The 20,203-nt window shown below is 45.7% G+C and overlaps 1 protein-coding gene across 2 annotated transcripts in view; it reads left to right on the top strand.

Moving 5' to 3' along the window:
• Positions 1–394: 394 nt before the first annotated feature.
• The window catches only part of uba6 (ubiquitin like modifier activating enzyme 6), a 69,238-nt gene continuing 49,429 nt past the window's right edge, over positions 395–20,203 (top strand). For both annotated transcript variants that reach the window (XM_007891981.2, XM_007891982.2), the window contains exons 1-5: positions 395–533; positions 11,385–11,448; positions 14,876–14,970; positions 18,935–18,963; positions 19,865–19,959. In XM_007891981.2, coding sequence (XP_007890172.1) covers positions 11,408–11,448; positions 14,876–14,970; positions 18,935–18,963; positions 19,865–19,959 — 260 coding nt within the window. In that variant the 5' untranslated portion in view covers positions 395–533; positions 11,385–11,407. The remainder of the gene's footprint in view (positions 534–11,384; positions 11,449–14,875; positions 14,971–18,934; positions 18,964–19,864; positions 19,960–20,203) is intronic.

A 20,203-nucleotide genomic window follows, 5' to 3' on the forward strand; every position in this document is an offset into this window, starting at 1 on the left:
TCTCTCTCTCTCTCTCTCCGACACACAGTGACACACTCTCTCTCTCTCTCTCTCTCTCTCTCTCCGACACACAGTGACACACTCTCTCTCTCTCTCTCTCTCTCCGACACACAGTGACACACTCTCTCTCTCTCTCTCTCTCTCTGACACACTCCCTCTCTCTCTCTCTCTCTGACACACTCCCTCTCTCTCTCCCTCTCTCTGACACACTCCCTCTCTCTCTCTCTGACACACTCCCTCTCTCTCTCCCTCTCTCTCTGACACACTCCCTCTCTCTCTCTCTCTGACACACTCCCTCTCTCTCTCCCTCTCTCTCTGACACACTCCCTCTCTCTGACACACTCCCTCTCTCTCTCTCTCTGACACACTCCCTCTCTCTGACACTCCCTCTCTCTGACCCGGAAGTTGATCAGTCGGTGTCGGGGTCACTCATTCAGTCGGTGGCGGTGACGAGACTGAGGACCAGAATCAGCCGCGAGGCCCCGACACCGCCTCCGCCTCCGCCCCGGAGCCCGGACAGAGGCCCCGCGCTGGTGAGTCCCCACCCGGAGCCCTCACTGCCAGCCCTGCCCCTCACTGCCAGCCCTGCCCCTCACTGCCCCTCACTGCCAGCCCTGCCCCTCACTGCCAGCCCTGCCCCTCACTGCCAGCCCTGCCCCTCACTGCCAGCCCTGCCCCTCACTGCCAGCCCTGCCCCTCACTGCCCCTCACTGCCAGCCCTGCCCCTCACTGCCAGCCCTGCCCCTCACTGCCAGCCACTGCCAGCCCTGCCCCTCACTGCCAGCCCTGCCCCTCACTGCCAGCCCTGCCCTCACTGCCAGCCCTGCCCTCACTGCCAGCCCTGCCCCTCCCTGCCCCTCACTGCCAGCCCTGCCCCTCACTGCCAGCCCTGCCCCTCACTGCCAGCCCTGCCCCTCACTGCCAGCCCTGCCCCTCACTGCCAGCCCTGCCCCTCACTGCCAGCCCTGCCCCTCACTGCCAGCCCTGCCCCTCACTGCCAGCCCTGCCCCTCACTGCCAGCCCACTGCCAGCCCTGCCCCTCACTGCCAGCCCTGCCCCTCACTGCCAGCCCTGCCCCTCACTGCCAGCCCTGCCCCTCACTGCCCCTCACTGCCAGCCCTGCCCCTCACTGCCAGCCCTGCCCCTCACTGCCAGCCCTGCCCCTCACTGCCAGCCCTGCCCCTCACTGCCAGCCCTGCCCCTCACTGCCAGCCCTGCCCCTCACTGCCAGCCCTGCCCCTCACTGCCCCTCACTGCCAGCCCTGCCCCTCACTGCCAGCCCTGCCCCTCACTGCCAGCCCTGTCCCTCACTGCCCTTACTGCCCCTCACTGCCAGCCCTGCCCCTCACTGCCAGCCCTGCCCCTCACTGCCAGCCCTGTCCCTCACTGCCCCTCACTGCCAACCCTGCCCCTCACTGCCAGCCCTGCCCCTCACTGCCAGCCCTGCCCCTCACTGCCAGCCACTGCCCTCACTGCCAGCCACTGCCCTCACTGCCAGCCACTGCCCTCACTGCCAGCCACTGCCAGCCACTGCCCCTCACTGCCAGCCACTGCCCTCACTGCCTCTCACTGCCAGCCACTCACTGCTAGCCCCTTGCTGCCTGCCTCTCACTGCCAGACTCCCAACACAGACCCTCGTTTCCAGCCCCTCACTGCCAGCCTCTAACACAGCCACTAACTGCCCCTCACTGCCAGCAGCTCACTGCGAGCCTCTAACACAGCCCCTCACTGCCTGCCGCTCACTGCCAGCCCTTCACTGCCAGATTCTCACTGCCAGCCTCTCACTGCCAGCCTCTCACTGCCCCTCACTGCCACTGCCAGCCTCTTGCTGCCAGCCCCTCATTGCCAGCCCCTCACTGTCAGTCTCTCACTGCCAGCTTCTAACACAGCCACTCACTCCCCTCACTGCCAGATTCTCACTGGCAGCCTCTCACTGCCCCTCACTGCCAGCCCCTCACTGCCAGCCCCTCACTGCCAGCCTCTCACTGCCAGATTCTCACTGCCAGCTCCTCACTGCCAGCCCCTCACTGCCAGTCCCTCACTGCCAGCTCCTCACTGCCAGCCCCTCACTGCCAGTCCCTCACTGCCAGCCCCTCACTGCGAGCCTCTAACACAGCCCTTCACTGCAACCCCTCACTGCCAGCCCCCCACTGCCAGCCTCTAACACAGCCCCTCACTGCGAACCTCTAACACAGCCCCTCACTGCCAGCCTCTGACCCAGCCCCACTGTCAGCCCCTCACTGCTAGCCTCTCATTGCCAGACTCTACCACAGCACCTCGCTGCCTGCCTCTCACTGCCAGTCTCTAACACAGTCTCTCACTGCCAGCCCCCCACTGCCAGCCCCCCACTGCCAGCCCCCCACTGCCAGCCCCCACTGCCAGCCCCTCACTGCGAGCCTCTAACACAGCCCCTCACTGCCAGCCCCTCACTGCCAGCCCCTCATTGCCAGCCCCTCATTGCCAGCCTCTCACTGCCAGCCCCTCATTGCCAGCCCCTCATTGCCAGCCTCTCACTGCCAGCCCCTCATTGCCAGCCCCTCACTGCGAGCCTCTAACACAGCCCCTCACTGCCAGCCCCCCACTGCCAGCCCCTCATTGCCAGCCCCTCATTGCCAGCCTCTCACTGCCAGCCCCTCATTGCCAGCCCCTCACTGCCAGCCCCTCACTGCCAGCCCCTCATTGCCAGCCCCTCACTGCGAGCCTCTAACACAGACCATCACTGGATAGGTACTTAGAACAGATTGCACCGCTATGTGGTAAAAGCGGGGGAATGGGACTGGTTGATAGCTCTTTCAAAGAACCGGCACAGGCACAATGGGCTGAATGGCCTCCTGTGCTGTAAGATTCTATGATAATAAATGATAATAATTTTGCCCCCAAATACAGTCAATTCACTTTACAGTATATTCTGTGAAGCACTTTCAGACGTCTCTACAAATGTAAAATGTAAGTGGTGGTGTTGTATCACCGATGTGATAAGGTGCTATATCAAATACAAAGCTTATTATAATATTAACAATAATAACAATTCCTGTGCAGAATATTGCAGGTGCTGGAAAGGGACGAAGGGTCGTGGACTCTGAAATGTTGATTCACTTTCTCCATAGATGCTGCCTAACCTGAGAGTTCCCAGCGACTTCTGTTTTTGATAATAATCTTTATACGGTAAAGTGAATTGACTGTATATTTGTGGGCGAAATGCAGCAGCCAATTGCACGCAGCAGTGTCCCACAAACAGTCATGGATTGAAAATGACCAATTTATTATTGTTTTGTTTTGGAGGGATTATTAGGTGTGTGGAGTAAGGAAACTTGCCCAAGGTTTCGCCCTGTGCCTGGAACTGAACCCAGGTGTCTCGCTTGCAAGAAAGGACAGTTGAGGGTCATTACCCGACTCTGTCACTGCCTCACCCCTCAGGCCGCTGAGACCCTCATGCATGCATTTGTTACATCTAGGCTCAACTACGCCAACTCCCGTTTTGGCTTTTCTAACTCTTCCCTCCACAAGCTCCAGATCATTCAGAACTCTACAGTTTGTGACCTCTCCCACATTAGGCTCTGTGACCCTATCACCCTCATCCTCACCCGACTCCACTGACTCCCCATCCCCCAGAGGATAGTTCATAATCCTCATCCTCGCCTTCAAAACCCTTCATGGTCTTGTTCCTTCCAACCTCTGTGATCTGTCCACTGCCTGTGGCCTGCTCCATGTCTCCCCCCGGCCCGTCCCAATTCGGTGGTCGGGCCTTCAGCCACTCTGCCCCCACCCTCTAGAACTGTATCCCACAGTCCCTTCTCCTCGTTTCCTCCCTTGCCTACTTCAAGGCACTTTTCAAGATCCTCCTCTTCAATTGGGCCTTCGGTCACCCTCCTACCCCTACCCTCACTGCCCTCCACCCCTCCTGATCCCAATCCCCTGCTCAGGTCCAGCGCCTTGGGACGTCCACCTGATGTGAAAGGCGCTATACAAATGTAATTTGTTGTTGTATCGAGGATTTGTTAATTCTGACACCTGTATTTCTCTATTATTTCCAATCTTCTTTACCTTTCATTTTCTTAACTTCATACATTTCAATTTTTTTAAGCTCCCATCTCCAATCAAAGTCAACTCTCAATAACAGATTCAGTTTATTTTCATCACTGCCTTCTCAAACAAGTCTTGTCTATATTCTGCAATTTCCTCAATATTTCTATTTCACTTCAATTCTGATTCTCTCCACTGTTGTCTTTCGCCATCTCCTCAGCCTGCATTTACTCTCTGAAGCCACATCAAGGCAGTTTCTGCTTGCTGTCATTTGCTGCATGCATTCACTGCTTTTATCCTGTTTCCACCCTTGAATTCTCTTTTTGATTTCATTATGTCGGGAAAACATCTGCATTCTGATGTTCAGAAGGTTGTCTCATGTTGTGACACTGATGCAGAATTAAATATCAGCATTCCGGTAACTGATGAGTCTGTACTGTTGACAACTCCTGACACAATTCTGTATCCATGTACTTTTTCTCTAAATACACATTTGGCAAAAAAAGTTGAAAGTATGTAATACCATACTTTAAAATGTATTGAAAGGGGAATACCGCTATTTGATTTTTAAGATTAAGATGTATTTGTAAAAGTCAGGAAAGTGTCACAATATTCGTTTCCAAAATTTTCCACAATGGGCAAAATACAAAATACAAAAGTTCAAATTCTAAAATAATTTGCGGTTTAATAAATAGCTTGCCCTGTAGAGTGTACTAGTATTATACTATATTGTTAAACCCACATTATGTTGGTGCAGTATTTTCTGGTGTGCTTGGGGACTCTGTGATGATAATAATAATAATCCTTGCATTTGATATAGCGCCCTATCCTGTCTTTGAGACGTATCAAAGCGCTTCACAGAATATACTGTAAAGTGAATCAGGCAGCTAAGTGATATTCAGATGTGCAGCGTTCCCCTAATTCCTAAAGATTGAACAAAGGAGAGAGTACACACTCCATACCACACAAAGAGAAATTTCCAACTCTTGGTTTGGATAACCTTAAGCATGATGATGGGTTTTGCATTGGATCACACATTGATCCAAAGGTCCCATCTGAAATTCCCCACGCTTAAAGATTATTCCGCTACAAAGTAGTGTCCATGGTAAATACAGTATTTATTTGGACATCATCTCTATGATTTTTGATGTATAAAACAATTCTATTTATTCATTTCTTGTACAACACCCATTTTCTTCAGAAAACAGTACACACAATCTGCCAGCCCTTGACACCATAACATTGGTGTCAGTGGAGCCAGTCGGCTTCTCCATCCCAATTTCCTACGTTTTCACTCCTAGTAATGTTTTGCCATTAATGGTACGTTAAGTTCCTCCTGCCATTTTATTTGAGTTGTTGATGCAGCGGATCCCTCCTAAGTGCCTTTCTGCATCACCTTATTTTTGTTGATAGACCTGGGGAAGGTGTGGGTGGAGGGGGACTCAAGATTCTAAAGCAAAGCAAATTTTACAATGCAGAATGGTTGAATCTAAATTTGGCGTATTGAGTAGTTGTTTTAATTAAAGCTTCCTCCTGCTGTAAGCACAACGATTTACTGTAATTTAAGGGAATATTTCTCCACAGGTAATATTTAAGCTTTCCTATTTAAGATGGTCCTTGGTGGATTTGTCTTAAAACTAAATTAGAAAGCTCTATGGTTTTGAGGTATTCTTGAACAGTATTTTATTAAAAACAAATATTTTATATTATTAGACTTGGCAAAGGAGGTGAGGAGGATCACATGGTCCACTGTATTAATTGGGTGTAGCTGTGTCTATTTGTGACAGATTAGTGCAGGAATTAACTAAAAAGTGATTGAAAGGTTGATGGAAAGACGGTAATTACAGACCTGCAGAATACTTTACTAAGATTCTGTAAATGAACCGTGGTCTCATCTGTATTCTTCAGGGGGATATTAAAGATGTATGTAAAAAGGAAAGGGAGTTTCTTCAGTGTCCTGGCCATCTGATTAATTCACTCATTCACCTCATGGTTGTTTTAGTGACCTTGCTGTGGGCAAATGATTACTCTGTTTGCATACAAATTACTACAAGTTACTGCACAATTGCAATACATATTGCAATACATATTAAGTACATTGAGATATTTCTTGTGACACAGTGCTATCAAAGTACATGTTTGTTCTTAAATGAGTATCCCTTTAAATTGAAAAGCTAAAACGCATTATTTAAATTATTGTAGTAGTTGATAGTTCACATGATATTGTGGATTACTTCTAACTGTACATAGCAGAAAGCTGGAAACTGCAGTAAAGCAATAACATTTTTGATTATATTAATGCCCATTCTCATTACATTGCTGATGTACTATTATTGATAGTTAATTACAGGGAATATACAGGAAAATTGTGGTCAGCACAACAAATGCTCTTTAGCATTTGAAGGATTCGAGTTCAGGTGGCTGAGGAAATTATAATATTTGCATGCATCACATGTAAAGGTGTGTCAGGTTGTGAGGGATATTTTACATTCTGTAACACTGACACGTGAAACCAAAAGGGAGGGAGTACTTCAGTAAAGTCCTTCACAAACTAATACAAAAAAAGAAGATGCTAATTTTATATTTAAAAATGTTTGAAGTCAGATATGTTTAAAATTATACTGCTTTGTTGGAAAGCTAACATAAGTGGACTGAAAACATACTCTGTCTATGGTCAGTTCCAGATTTAAAAAATATTGAACTGGTATGCCCCTCTGTTGTTTGGGATAGATTTTTTAATATATTTACTCATAAAATGCATGCAGATTTAGACAGATTAAGCTAGTGGACAGAACTGTCAGATGGTGTGTAATGTTGCAAAATGTGAGGTAGCAGACTGGGATAGAAGAATAATAGTTGAGGATATGTCCTCAAAGTGGAAGCGTTAGGAGTGGGTAACTGAGGTGAAATACTTAGAGGTTTAAGTCCAAGGGTCATTAAATCTAGTTCACAGGTACAGTCAGTAAGCCAAATGGGATGCTGGCTTTTATTTACAAAAGGTCTAGTATTTGAAGGTAAGGAAGTGCCGTTCCAGGTATATAGTAGTTTATTGCACTTCCTGTGTTTTATAATAAACTTCTGGAGTATAGAGCGCTAGTCAGACGTCTTTTGGAGTTCTGTTTTCAATATAAGGCACCTCATATTAAGAAAAATGTAATAGCCTTGTAGGGTGTCCAGCAACAGTTCACTAGATTAATGTCTAGACTGAAAGGGTTTAGCTATGATGAAAGGCTGGTTATCCTGGGGTTATATATGTTAAAGCAGAGAAGGTTAAGAGGTGGCCTGATTAAGATATTTAGAATAATGAAAGGAATTGACAGGTTAGATAGGGGACACTTCATCTCTCTGGCATGAGATTAAGAAGTATTTCTTTCCATAGAGATTTGTGATGATGTGGAATGCTTTGTCTCAGAAAGAACAACAAAAACAACAACAAGATTACAATTGTATAGCGCCTTTCACATCGGGAGGAGGTCCCAAGGCGCTGGACAGTGTACAGCATTTAGACCCGAGCTGGGGTTGTGGGGGTAAGGGAGGGGAGGGGAAGGGTGGTGGCCGATGGCACGGTCGAAGAGGAGGGTTTTGAGGTGGGACTTGAAGGAGGCTAAGGAGGGGGTGAGGGGGAGTGACTGGGGGATGGAGTTCCAGAGGTTGGGGGCAAAGTGGCTGAAGGCTCTCCCGCCAATGGTGGGTCGGGGGACGTGGAGCAGGCCGGAGTCGGCTGAGCGGAGGGAACGTGCGGGTTGATAGGGGGTTAGGAGGTCGCAAAGGTAGGGTGGGGCAAGGCCGTGGAGGGCTTTGTATGTAAGGACCAGGATCTTGAACTGGATCCTCTGAAGGATAGGGAGCCAATGGAGTCGGGGGAGAATGGGGGAGATGGGGTCACAGAGTTTGGTGCGGGAGAGGACACGGGCTTCAGAGTTCTGGATTTTCTGCAGCCTGTGGAGGGAGGAGTTGGGAAGGCTGACAAGCAGGGGTTTGCATAGTTGAGCCTGGAGGTGATGAAGGCACGAACAAAAGTTTCAGGGGCCTGAGGGGTGAGGTAGTGGCGGAGTCAGGCAATGTTACGGAGGTGAGGGAAGGCAGAGCGGGTCATGGTTGGATGTGGGGAAGAAAAGTCAGTTGAGGGTTGAACAAGACCCCTAGGTTCCTGACTGGTTTGGTGAGTTGTAGTGTGCAACCATGGAGGGTGATGTTGCCAGAGCCTGAGGTGCTGAGGCGCTGGTGTGAGCCAATCAGGAGGGCCTCAGTCTTGTTCACATTCAACTGTAGGAAATTTGCCCTCATCCAGGACTTGATGTCCGACAGACAGTCTGTCAGGACAGCAGTGGTCCTGGAGTTGAGGGTGAGGCAGAAAGATAGAGTTGGGTGTCATCCGCATACATGTAGAAGTTGACCCCATGTCTGCGGATGATGTCACCAAGGGGGGGCATATAGATATTAAAGAGGAGAGGGCCAAGGACAGAGCACTGGGGGACACCAGACGTGGCAGTGCGGGGGCTGGAGGAGAAGCTGTTAGAGGCAACAAAGTGGAGACGGTGAGAGAGATAGGAATCGAACCAGACAAGGGCAGATCCGTGAAGATTAAGCAAAGAGGAGAGGCAGTGTATGAGGATGGAGTGGTCGACAGTGTCGAAGGCGGCAGAGAGCTCGAGGAGGACAAGGAGGCAGAGGGAGCCCTGATCACAGATGTTCTGAATGTCACTAGTGACTTTGACCAGGGATGTTTCCGTGCTGGAGGCAGCGCGAAAGCCGGATTGGAGGGGTTCAAAGAGGGAATGGCGAGAGATAAAGGAGCAGAGCTGGGATCCGATAACTCGTTCCAGGACCTTGGAGAGGAATGGGTGGTTAGAGATGGGGTGGTAGCTGGAGAGGAGGGATGGATCCAGGGAAGGTTTTTTCAGGATGGGAATGATGACGGCCATTTTTAGGGGGTTGGGAACTGAACCAGTGGACAGGGAGAGGTTGATGACATCGGACAGGAGAGGGGCCAGAAGGTGGAGCTGGGAGACATGAGAGAGAGATGATGTGGGGGTGGCTGTGGACGGGGCTGAGGTGGCTGAATGTATCCCCTTGATTTTAAATTCGAGGAAGTCCAGCATCTCCTCACAGTTAGAGTTTGAGGAGAGGATGGGCAAGGTATGGGAAGGTGGACGGAGGAGACGGTTCGTGGTGGAAAAGAGAAGCCGGGGGTTGTCCTTTGCCTCCAAGATAACCTTGGAGCAGAAAGAGTATTTGGCAGAGGCAAGAGCACAGCAGTAGATCTTGGTGTGGTGAAGCCAAATCTGCCGATGGACCGTTAGTTTGGATTTGGTCCAGGTGTGTTCGGCAGCTCGCACTTGTGCTTTGAGAGAACGGAGATGGCTGGTGTACCAGAGGTATTTACCAGAGTATGAGGCAGTTCGGGAGGTGAGGGGGGGGCAAGGGAAAAGAGAATGGAGGAGAGGGAGTTGTGGAGAAAGGAGAGTGAGGAGGGGAGATCAGTCAGTGAGGGCCAGAGGTGTAGGAGTGCAGATGACTCCAAGGCAGTGGAGAAGGAGAGGGAGGAAATTTTTTTCCATGGACAGTATATAATGGTGCAGGGTTGGGAAAGGGGAAGGGGTACTGAGGTGTTGAGGGAGATAATAATAATAATAATCCTTGCATTTGATATAGCGCTTTTCACGTCGGGAGGACGTCCCAAAGCGCTTCACAGAACACACTGTAAAGTGAATTGACTGTATATTTGTGGGCGAACGCGGCAGATGAAGTGGTGGTCTGAGATGGCTTTATCGACGATGGTGATGTCCGAGATGGTGAGGCCCCGGGTGATCACCAGGTCAAGGGGGTGGCCACAGACGTGGGTGGGGGAGTGAATGAGGAGGGAGGAGAAGTCGACAGAGGTAGAGCAGGAGGTGGTGAAGTGGAGGTTGAAGTCTTAGAAAGCTGTAGAGGTGGGATCAATAGGAATGTTTAATAAATAGTGCGGTACTAAAGAGGTTTAGCAAAAGCGCAAGGCATTGGGATTAAAAGATCTATCAAAAGCTAATTAAAAAAACATTTATTTTACTTTTATATAGCGCTTTTCGGGACATGCAGCTGTCTCAAACCATTTCACAGAAATTTTGGGAGTCCCAAGCTGAGGGAGGAGGGGGAGAATGTGGTTGAAAATAAAAGTATTAAGCTTAAAGGTGGGGAGAAAGGGGGTGGGCAGAGGCATTCTGAGACGGCCGAATAGTTGAAAATCATCTACCGATAGTGGGTCAGGTTGGGGGGGGACATAAAGTAGCCTGGTGTTCGCTAAGTAATAGAAATAGCTCGGGTGGTAAGCTTGCACAAGGATGCAGAGATAAGGTTGCACAAGGACACAGGTAAGGTGGGGCAAAGGCTTGGGATTTAAATGCGAGAACAAGGAATTTGAAATGGGCAATGTGGACAAGTGGAAGAGAAAAGAGCATAATAAACTGATGGAACAGGCTCAATGAATTGAATGTTGTCCTTCTGTTCTTGTTTTCCTATGTTCCTGAATCTATTTCACAACAAATAAAGATTGCAAGGGAAATATATTTTATGGGACATGATGTTCTGTGCTGCTGGAGAAGTGGAGAAAAACAAATTATGGTTGAATAGACTGAGATGTGGATGTGGAATTCTGTGAAATTTTGGCTTGGTTATCTTTGACACTCAGGGACATTCAGTTCTACCTTTGGATGTAGAATTTTCTCCCATGAAGTAATGGACAAGTGGAGTAAATAATGGAAACATAGAAACAATAGTAGGCCATTCAGCTCCTGGAGCCTGTTCTGCTATTCTATAAGATCTGTAACTCCTTGATCCCCTGAACTAACAAATATATAGGGTAGTCTCTAGATGGAGTGGGTTTGATGAGCCAAATTGTCTTTTTGTGTTCTGTGGGGTTTGTTGTTCTTATGATAACAAAACTACAGTAGTTAAAAGTTGTGTTGTTATTTTTTGAAGAGTATATTATCCCCAGAAAAGCGATTAACTAACAACCGGTTGCCTACTTACTGCTGGGGAATCAGAGGTATGTTGAATAAGGAAACTTGCCTAAGGTTTCGCCCTGCCCAGGAATTGAACACGGGTTCTTTCGCTTGCGAGCCAAGCGATCTAAATAATACACTACAGGATTCCACATACCTGGATGTATGACTTTACACAGAGAGTAATCAACTGTGGAATGAATTATCAGAAAGGGTGATGGAGGCCAGAATACTGAATTCAGTTAAGAAACAACTTGATGATGTACTGGGTCGGTTTTCTGGAAGGATGAGATCAAATTACCTTTACTTTTATACTTTTTTTTAACTTGTGCTTTTTTTTAAATTTCGAGCTGAATATTTTTTAAAAAATTGTTTTTTCAGTTTTTGGTAAACAGAGGCAAAGGATGGCAGCTGATACAATGGAAATTGATGATTCCTTATACAGGTAAGAACACAGATGAGTTACTCAAGTAAGTAATTACCTAAGTCCCAAAGTTGGTCTTACAGCACACTACATTAACCAAACATTGCTTTTGGATCAAATAGGAACTATTTTCAACTCTTACAGTTCATAGAATCATGGAATTGTACAGCACAGAAGGAGGCCATTTGGCCTATTTTGTCTGTGCCGGCTCTTTGAAAAGGGCTATCCAATTCAATGCCACTCCCCCGCTCTCTCCCTATCGCTGAAAATGTGTCCTTCCCAAATAATTATCTACTTCTCTTAAAAGTTGTTATTGAATCGGCTTCCACCACCCTTTCAGGCAATGCATTCCAGATCCAAACAACTCAATGTGTGAAAAGATTTCTTCTCACCTTCTATTTCTTTTAAATCGATGTCCTTGGGTTACTGACCCACCCGCCAGTGGAAATAGCTTCTCCTTGTTCACCCTGTTGAATCTCCTCATAATTTTGAAAACTTCCATTAAGTCTCCTCTTAACCTTCTCTGCTCCAAAGAGAATAATCCCAGCTTCTCGAGCCTCTCCTGATAACTGAAGTCCCCTATTCCTGGTACCACCTTGATAAGTCTCCTTTGCACCCTCTCCAATGCCTTGACATCCTTCCTAAGTGTGGTGCCCAGAACTGAACACAATACTCTAGCTGAGGCTTAACCAGTGTTTTATAAAGGTTTATCATAGCTTCCTGACATTTGTATTCTATGCCCCTATTTGTAAAGCCTAGTATCCTGTATGCTTTTTAACAGCTTTATCTACCTGTCCTGCCACCTTCAAAGATTTACTTATATGAATCCCCAGGTCTCTCTGTTCCTTCATCCCTTTAAGATTGTACCATCAGCTTATATTGCCTCTCCTCATTCTTCCTCTCAAAATGCATCACTTCACATTTCTCCACATTAAACTTCTTCTGCCATGTGTCTGACCATTTTACCAGTCTATCTATGTCCCCTTGCAGTCTGCTATGATCCTCCTCATTGTTACTACTTTTCCTAGTTTAGCATCATCTGCAAACTTGGAAATTGTACTCTATACCCAAGTCCAGGTCATTTTAGTTTTCTTTAAGGGGGATGGGGGGAGGGTCTTGCTGTGCAGAGATTTTTCTCATTGAGCTCTTGTTAACCTTGTGACCTTGGGATGTCCTCCCGATGTGAAAGGTGCTATACAAATGTAATCTTGTTGTTATCTTACAAGCTAAAGCCCTAATGGGTAGGGTACGAGCTTCATAAGCAGCACAGTGTTTCCAGGCAGTGTTTTCTATGGCAAGCTATCTAGTTTTATTTGATTAAACTCCAGGAGTACTCTTGACCACACTAGGGTTTCCAAGTCATGGCTCTTGGCAACCTTCAGCTATTAGTCTCTGGAGTAATCAGGATGCTTTCCTCCAGGGAGAGATGCACATTTTATTCCAAATACAAGAATTTCCATGTGTACGTGGCACTCATCGAACTCTGTCTGCTCTGGATCCTCTTAAGCAATGTGGTGGGTTTCCGCATGTGTCAGAACCTCTTTAGTTGACCAAAAAATGTCTCTCTTTCTCTCTTGACCTTATCAGGGTTGTGGATAACATCTGGAGCTCACTTAATGGCTCATTGGGTGAATACACAATCTGGTATGCTAATAATGTATGACGAGAAAGAAACAGGTTCAATCTTCCCTCCACAAGCTGTAGACCATCCAGAACTCTGCAGTTCATATCCTCTCCTGCACTAAGCTCTATAAGTCTTATCACGCCCATCTGTGCCATCTCCATTGGCTCCCCTTCCCTAGAGGATTGAGTTCAACAACCTCGTCCTCACTTTTAAATCCCTCCACAATCTTGCCCACCTCTGCAACCTCCTCAAGCCCTACCAACCTGGTCGCTCTCTTCACTCGGCAGGTGCTGGCCTGCTTCATGTTCCCCTGCCCTGCCACCGCACCATCAGCAGTTGGGCTTTCAGCCTATCTGCCCTATTCTGTGGAACTTCATTCCTGAGTCCCTTCACCTTATCCCTTCCCTCGCATCCTTCAAGGTCCAACTCAAGACCTTCCTCTTTGACTGTGCCTTTGGTCATCTTCCCACCCCAAACCTCTTGGTCCCCACCATTTCCGAATCCTCCCGAGCCCAAACCCCAGTATGGGTGCAAACTTAACTGTCTAGCGCCTTGGGACGTTCTCCCACTGTGAAGGGCTTTATATAAATGCAATATGTTGTTTTGATCTGTTCTGAGTTTGTTGATTTAAGAAAGCTACAGTTTAATTTTAGGCGATTACAGATTTAAGGAATTTCCCCTGTGCTGGGAAGGAATACATTTAACATAAGTATCTCTATGCTGAGATGGGAAACAATTAGCCTCAGCTCTTCTGCTCAGAAAGGAAAAAAGTTAATCTCAGCTCCTCTGTGTTGAGAGGTAGAAAATTAACAGGGTTCAGTGATGGAAAGAAATTGGACCTATCTAATATGTAAAGCAAATTAGCAACAAGATAGAATTTAAATTATGAGATTTTTTTGACTCAGGCTTCGGGTATGATTTACTGTAAGGTATAATTAACAATTTATCCTCTTCAGTACATACGCTTTTTGGGAGCGAACAAGATAAGATCTTTAAAGTGGTTGAAAGAGGTATAAGGAAGCTACTTAATGTGATTTGATTGGCAAATCTGAAGGACTCAGGCCTTCTATACATCCCTGAAGAGGATGATCTTCAGATCGCATCTGAAGACCGTCCTCTGACTGTGCCTATGGTCATCTCTGCTCACTCTGTGTCAAGCTCCACCCATGTTAAGTGCTCTGAGATGCTAGGCGCTATATAAGTGTAATTTGTTGTTTCATTTGTCCAGGAGATCGGGAGAAACTTCCCTTCTTCGAACAGTGCCACAGAATCTTTAAAATCCACCTGAACAGACAGTTATGTCCTTGGTTTAACGTAGTATGTGTCTCATCATAAGTAAAGGGACTTGGTTCAAATGACGTTTTCTTGTTCCATACTATTGTTTTTTTATTGGCTTCATTAAGTTTGAGGTTTGTGGAGTCATGGTGCTGTGGGATTGCATGGAAGGACCTATAAAAGGGGCCCATAGCACCATGCATATACTTGCTAACATTTATGATTTTTGGTGTAATTATTATGGCTTATCTTTGACACTGTGAATGTGGTTGCTTTATATCAAGTCCCTTATTCACAAAGACACATGTTTGTAATGATGTGTGTGTCCGAAGTAGATTGTTTGCCAAACAGAATAAGGAGTTGAAGCGCACTCTGCTTAAAGCATCAGCGTGATTGGTATACATTGCAATGCTTTTCCAGATGCAGGTTATTGACCAGATGTTGCATCAATAAGGTGGAGAAAGCAGATTAAAACTGAGGTGCATTTATCCATTATTTTTATCCCTATGCCTTCCGCCCTCTTTTTTTCACATGTTTCTTTCTATGCAGCCGTCAGAGATATGTGCTTGGAGACAATGCAATGCATCAGATGGCCCAGTCCCATGTTTTCCTAAGTGGCATTGGTGGCTTGGGTGTGGAGATTGGTAAGTAATCTTTTTGCTGCATTTTCTTTGGTTCACTATGTGGCTAGACTCGTATTTACCAAATGCAGGAGTTTTTCACATCTAGGCTTGTTGGATATCGACTGTGATCCCGATGTGAAAGGCAGTATACAAATGCAATTTGTTTGTTGTTATTGATCTGGAGATCGAATGAGTCTCATACACCATTTAAAAATTAGACATCTTACAAAAAAAATTAAAAGGGAGCCCAAATTTGTGAGGAGAAGAAGCCTATTTTGTGTCTGACACACATCCGAGTCTCCAAGCCAGGTGTTAAATTAATATTGAGAATTCAGGTTGAGTGTTGAATATTTATAACAATTCAACCTTAATATGGAATATTTATAACAGTTAAGATTTATGTAGAATAACCCTCATATTTGCGTCTGAGACTAACTACTGTGAATCAATGTTAGTTGAGGTATTAATTTACCTTCGAAAGTCAGCTTCCTTGGGGCAGATAATTTTATCTCCCTCATTGGCTCAGTTTAACCTCAGCCTCCCTCAGTTTAGCAAAGGTCAGAATAGCAAAGATACTCAAAGTGACAGAAAAACAAAATGATGGTCATAATGCTTTATAAAGTTTCTTTAAAAGGGACAACCCCTGATTTCATATGGTGAAATGCAGCTCCAAATTAATCCAAATGCATTTTCATTGATGGCAAGAAGTTTTTCACTTGCCATTGTTTTGCAGCTAAAAACATTTAGAAGTGTTACGTTTGAATTCTCTCCAAACATGCCTATATATTGGGATATTTCAATGCATTTTGGGAAGAAATGTACTTGCACATGTGCAAACCTACACTTTGCTCCCCCAATGCTAGTTTCTAATGGATTTGAAGCATTCAACTGATGTTTTAGAAAACTTCTTAGATCTTTTCACTGTCTGTTTTTGCTCCTTGACCATCGTAACCTTTTATTTGAAAAGACTGCAGGAATAAAATGATAAGAGAGGATGAAATATCTATGGAAACAGACTTAATTCACTGCAGCACCAACTAGCATGTTCTTTTTGTGCACTTATAAATCAATCCCTCTTCTGATGGGCTAGATTTGACAGCTGCAGAGCTTGAGGTTACCAGACATCGATACATGTCCAGTATTGTGAGGCAGAACAACATGAATAACAAATGAAATCCGGGAACAGGCTACAAGACTGCAGCACTCAAGAGAGTCGGTGACGAGCTGCAAAATTAAAGCTCTGCTGGTTTATTCAGTCCTTTTTACATGTGCTTTAGTCTTGAACACTATAATTGGCAGGATGGTAGCGGTTAGGAGGTCTATTGTTTGCTATTGTTTCTCCTAGATCTGTTAGAGATGCAGTTTTAGTTTGTTCTGTGCCAGCTAAATTTTCTTCCCTTTTACACGATTCCAATTCAAGAGCAGGATATCATTGGATCAGATGACCACATGGGAAGGTTTTACTGAGAAATTATTCAATTTGTGATGTCTAGAGTGTAACCCACATGGGGAATATACAGTACATAAGAAATTACTGTGATTTTGACTGATAGACAGATGACAGTCAGAGTCTCTGCTTTAAAATTAATAGATTCAAATTAATTTTGTTTTCTCTGTTTTGCATTATCAAGGAGTTGAATGTAAAGTGATATAAATTTGATTGTCCCATAAAACTTTAGGTGAAGTTTTTATTTTACTGACACTCCAACTAAAATAAGAGAAGTTTTTAACAAGTGGTTGAAAGCAATCAACAACAACAAAATTACATTTATAGAGCGCCTTTCATGTCGGGAGGACATCCTAAAGCGCTGAACAGTCAGATGTCAGGGCCCGAGCATGAGGGAGGGGTGATCTAGGGGCGCGGGAAGGCAGAGAGGTGGGAGGGCGACCAAAGGTATGATCGAAGAGAAGGGTCTTGAGACCGGCCTTGAAGGAGGGAAGGGAGGAAACAAGGCTAAGGGACCGTGGGATGGAGTTCTAGAGTGTGGGGGTAGAGAAGTTGAAAGTCCGGCCACCGATGGTAGGGCGGGTCGGGCGGGAGACATGGAGCAGGCTGGAGCCTGCTGAACAGAGGGAGCGGGCAGGTTGGTAGGGAGTAGGCAGGTTAGAGAGATAGGAGGGGGCAAGGCCATGAATGGTTTTGAAAGTGAGGACGAGAATCTTGAATTTGATCCTCTGGGGGATGGGGAGCCAGTGGAGTCGGGAAGTGATGGGGTCGAGGAGCCTGGTGTGCAAGAGTACACGAGCTGCAGAGTTTTGGATGATCTGCAGCTTGTGAAGGGAAGAGTTGGGAAGGCCGATGAGGAGGGAGTTTCCATAATCAAGCTTTGATATGACGAATGTGTGGGTGAGGGTTTCGGCAGCCTGAGGGGTGAGGCAGTGGTGGAGTCTGGCAATGTTGTGGAGGTGGTGGTAGGCAGTGCCGGTCATGGCCCAGATGTGGGGGAGAAAGGACAGTTCAGGGTCAAACAAGTTACCCAGATTCCTGACTGACTTTGTGAGGTTGAGTGTGCAGCCGTGGATGCTGATGCTGCCAGCGCCCGAGGTGCGGAGGCGTTGGCGCGAGCCAATCAGGAGGGCCATGGTTTTGCTGACGATGAGTTGGAGAAAGTAGTCCCTCGTCCAGGACTTGATGTCGGACAGGCAGTCGGTCAGGACGCCAGTAGTCCTGGAGTTGAGGGTGGAGGCAGAGAGATAGAGTTGGGTGTCATCCGCATACATGTGGAAGTTGACCTCATGTCCTCAGATGATGTCAGCAAGAGGGAGCATGTAGATGTTGAAGAGGAGTGGGCCAAGGACAGAGCCCTGAGGAACGCCTCACGAGATGACCAAAGGAGAAACTTTGTGGAGATGAAGTGGAGACTGTGTGAGAAGTAGGATCTGAACCAGAAAAGTACAGAATCAGGAAGGTTGAGGTGAGAGGAGAGGCGGTGGTTGAGGATTGAGTGGTTGACAATTATCGAAGCCAGTAGAGAGGTCAAGGAGCACCAGGAGGCGGAGGGAGCCCTGGTCGCAGATAGACAGACAATTGGAATTCATTTCTTGTTTTCAATAAAAATAATTAGCTAAGAACTCATCAACTTGCTGTCTATTCTGTCAGCAGCAGAGCCTTGATCGGTTGGATGCCCTTAAATTCTGAGTAGAAGTAATTGTGATATAATTGGGATGACTTTGTTGTCTTTCTGATGTGCTATGTTATGGGTTCCACGTTCTTGACTTGCCATTTCTTCGTTGCTATGCTACCAATGTGTCATGGATACAAGAACATTGTCTATATCAATGTGTTACTGATAAGGTTTTCTATAGCTTTGACATGACAAAAGCAAGACACTCCTTGAAAGCATTGCCCTTTCCAAATTTGCTGTAAAACCTCAGAATTATATTTATTCTAATGCATTACTTGCTGTAATGTTTTGGAACAAATATTGGGGGAGTCGGACGAGTGTAGTAGCTCTTTCAAAGAGCCAGCACAGGCACGAATGACCGAATGGCCTCCTTCTGTGCTGTAAGATTCTATGAATGCAAACATTTTATTATGGGCAGCTTCAAATACATAAAAATTACTGTGTAGGGGATTATTTTGCATTACTGTAGAACTTTGGTTTTAAACATTTAACAGCTGCATTCAGCCAATAACCGTGGCTCACTAGGGCCTAAGAACTTGGTTAGAGCAATGTGATTGACAGGTACAAGCAATTGATGAGTAAGAAGCAATACCAGCTTCTTGCAGCATTCATTCTCTACTGTTTTCCTTCCTTTTCCCTCACGAGGATGGGCCAATTCGCCTATTGGGGTCAACTTCTTTTAATAAACATGAGGGAGAAGGAAATAGAAGTGGGGGCTTGTGGGGTGTAGAATAGGATGGGTTGAGGCTCATGTGGATTATAAACAACGGCATGGACTAGATAGGCCAAACGGCCTATTTTAGTGCTGTAACGTTTTGTGTAATTTGGGGACATTAGTGACTGGTCTTTTTTCTTTGCAGCAAAGAACATTATTCTCGCTGGTATCAAGGTAAGCTGAATCTTCTGTTAGTCACTATTCTCCAGTTACAAATGAGAATAAAGGTTTCAGAAATAATTGCCTCCTTTGGCAGTGCTGAATAGTGCTGAAAGTTTAGTAGAAGTTAAAGCACTTTTAGAGCTTGTCTTTTATTAATGGGCATGAACAGTTCTCACAAGTAACCACTCATCTGTGTTCTAGAAATGTGCCTTCCTCACACTCACTTCTTTTAATATTGATGTCTTTCAGGACCTAACAACTACTCTACATTATAATAATAATGAACCTTGCATTTGATATAGTGCCTTATCACGTCTTCGAGATGTATATTTTGTGGGCGACACACGGCATTGTGTATTCTGTGCAGGCTTCTGCTAACACTTTCAGTCTCTGAAAGATTGATGTATTGTAAGCTGACACTGACTTTTTTTATCAAATGAACCAAAACAAGTTTATTTACAGGATAGCACAATTAAATACAGAAGAGGATAGAACACAAACCATAGAATAGGAAAACTTAACATATTGAAGAAATCTCGCAAATGAAAGTCAAAAAGTATTTTGATGAGTGAAATTCCTGAATGTGATGAAATTAATTCTTATCTGACCTCATTGTTGTGATACCCTGTTTTAACTGCCCCGGTTCTCTGGAACTCTATCCAGGAGTCCCTCCAACTCATTTCCTCCCTGCCCTTGTTCATGGTATATCTCAAAACATGCCTCTTGCACTTACTTTCCCCTTCCTCCCCTTCAGCTCGCACTCCTGATTGAGTGCCCATTCAGCATTGCTAAATGTTTTGGGATATGCCCCTGACATGAAAGGTGCTAAATAAATATATTTAATTCTTTAGCTATCACTTGATTTTTGGGAAGGCAGTGTATGTTGATGTAAATATTTTCTCTTTTGCTAAAGGCGGTGACCATTCAAGACACTGTAATATCGCAGACATGGAACCTAGGGACTGCCTTTTTCATAGATGAGGAGGATGTGGCCAACCAAAGAAACAGGTAAGTATTCCATCAGTACTGACAAACATTTGTTGGTTCATGCACTCTGGAAATGCCAGAGAAAACTGGCACTGAGCCCAAAGCAACATATTTTGCTATATGTGGGGATTAAATAGAATGATTCCTTTCCCTATTTAATATTAAAATCTAAATTGTAAATACATCCTAAATCAAATGTAAACACCTTCTAAATGTTGTAGAAAGGTTAAATCTGTCTAATATTATTGTCATTTTTTATACATTT

The sequence above is a fragment of the Callorhinchus milii genome, unplaced genomic scaffold (genome assembly GCF_018977255.1).
Source record: "Callorhinchus milii isolate IMCB2004 unplaced genomic scaffold, IMCB_Cmil_1.0 Scaffold1, whole genome shotgun sequence".
Classification (NCBI taxonomy): domain Eukaryota; kingdom Metazoa; phylum Chordata; class Chondrichthyes; order Chimaeriformes; family Callorhinchidae; genus Callorhinchus; species Callorhinchus milii.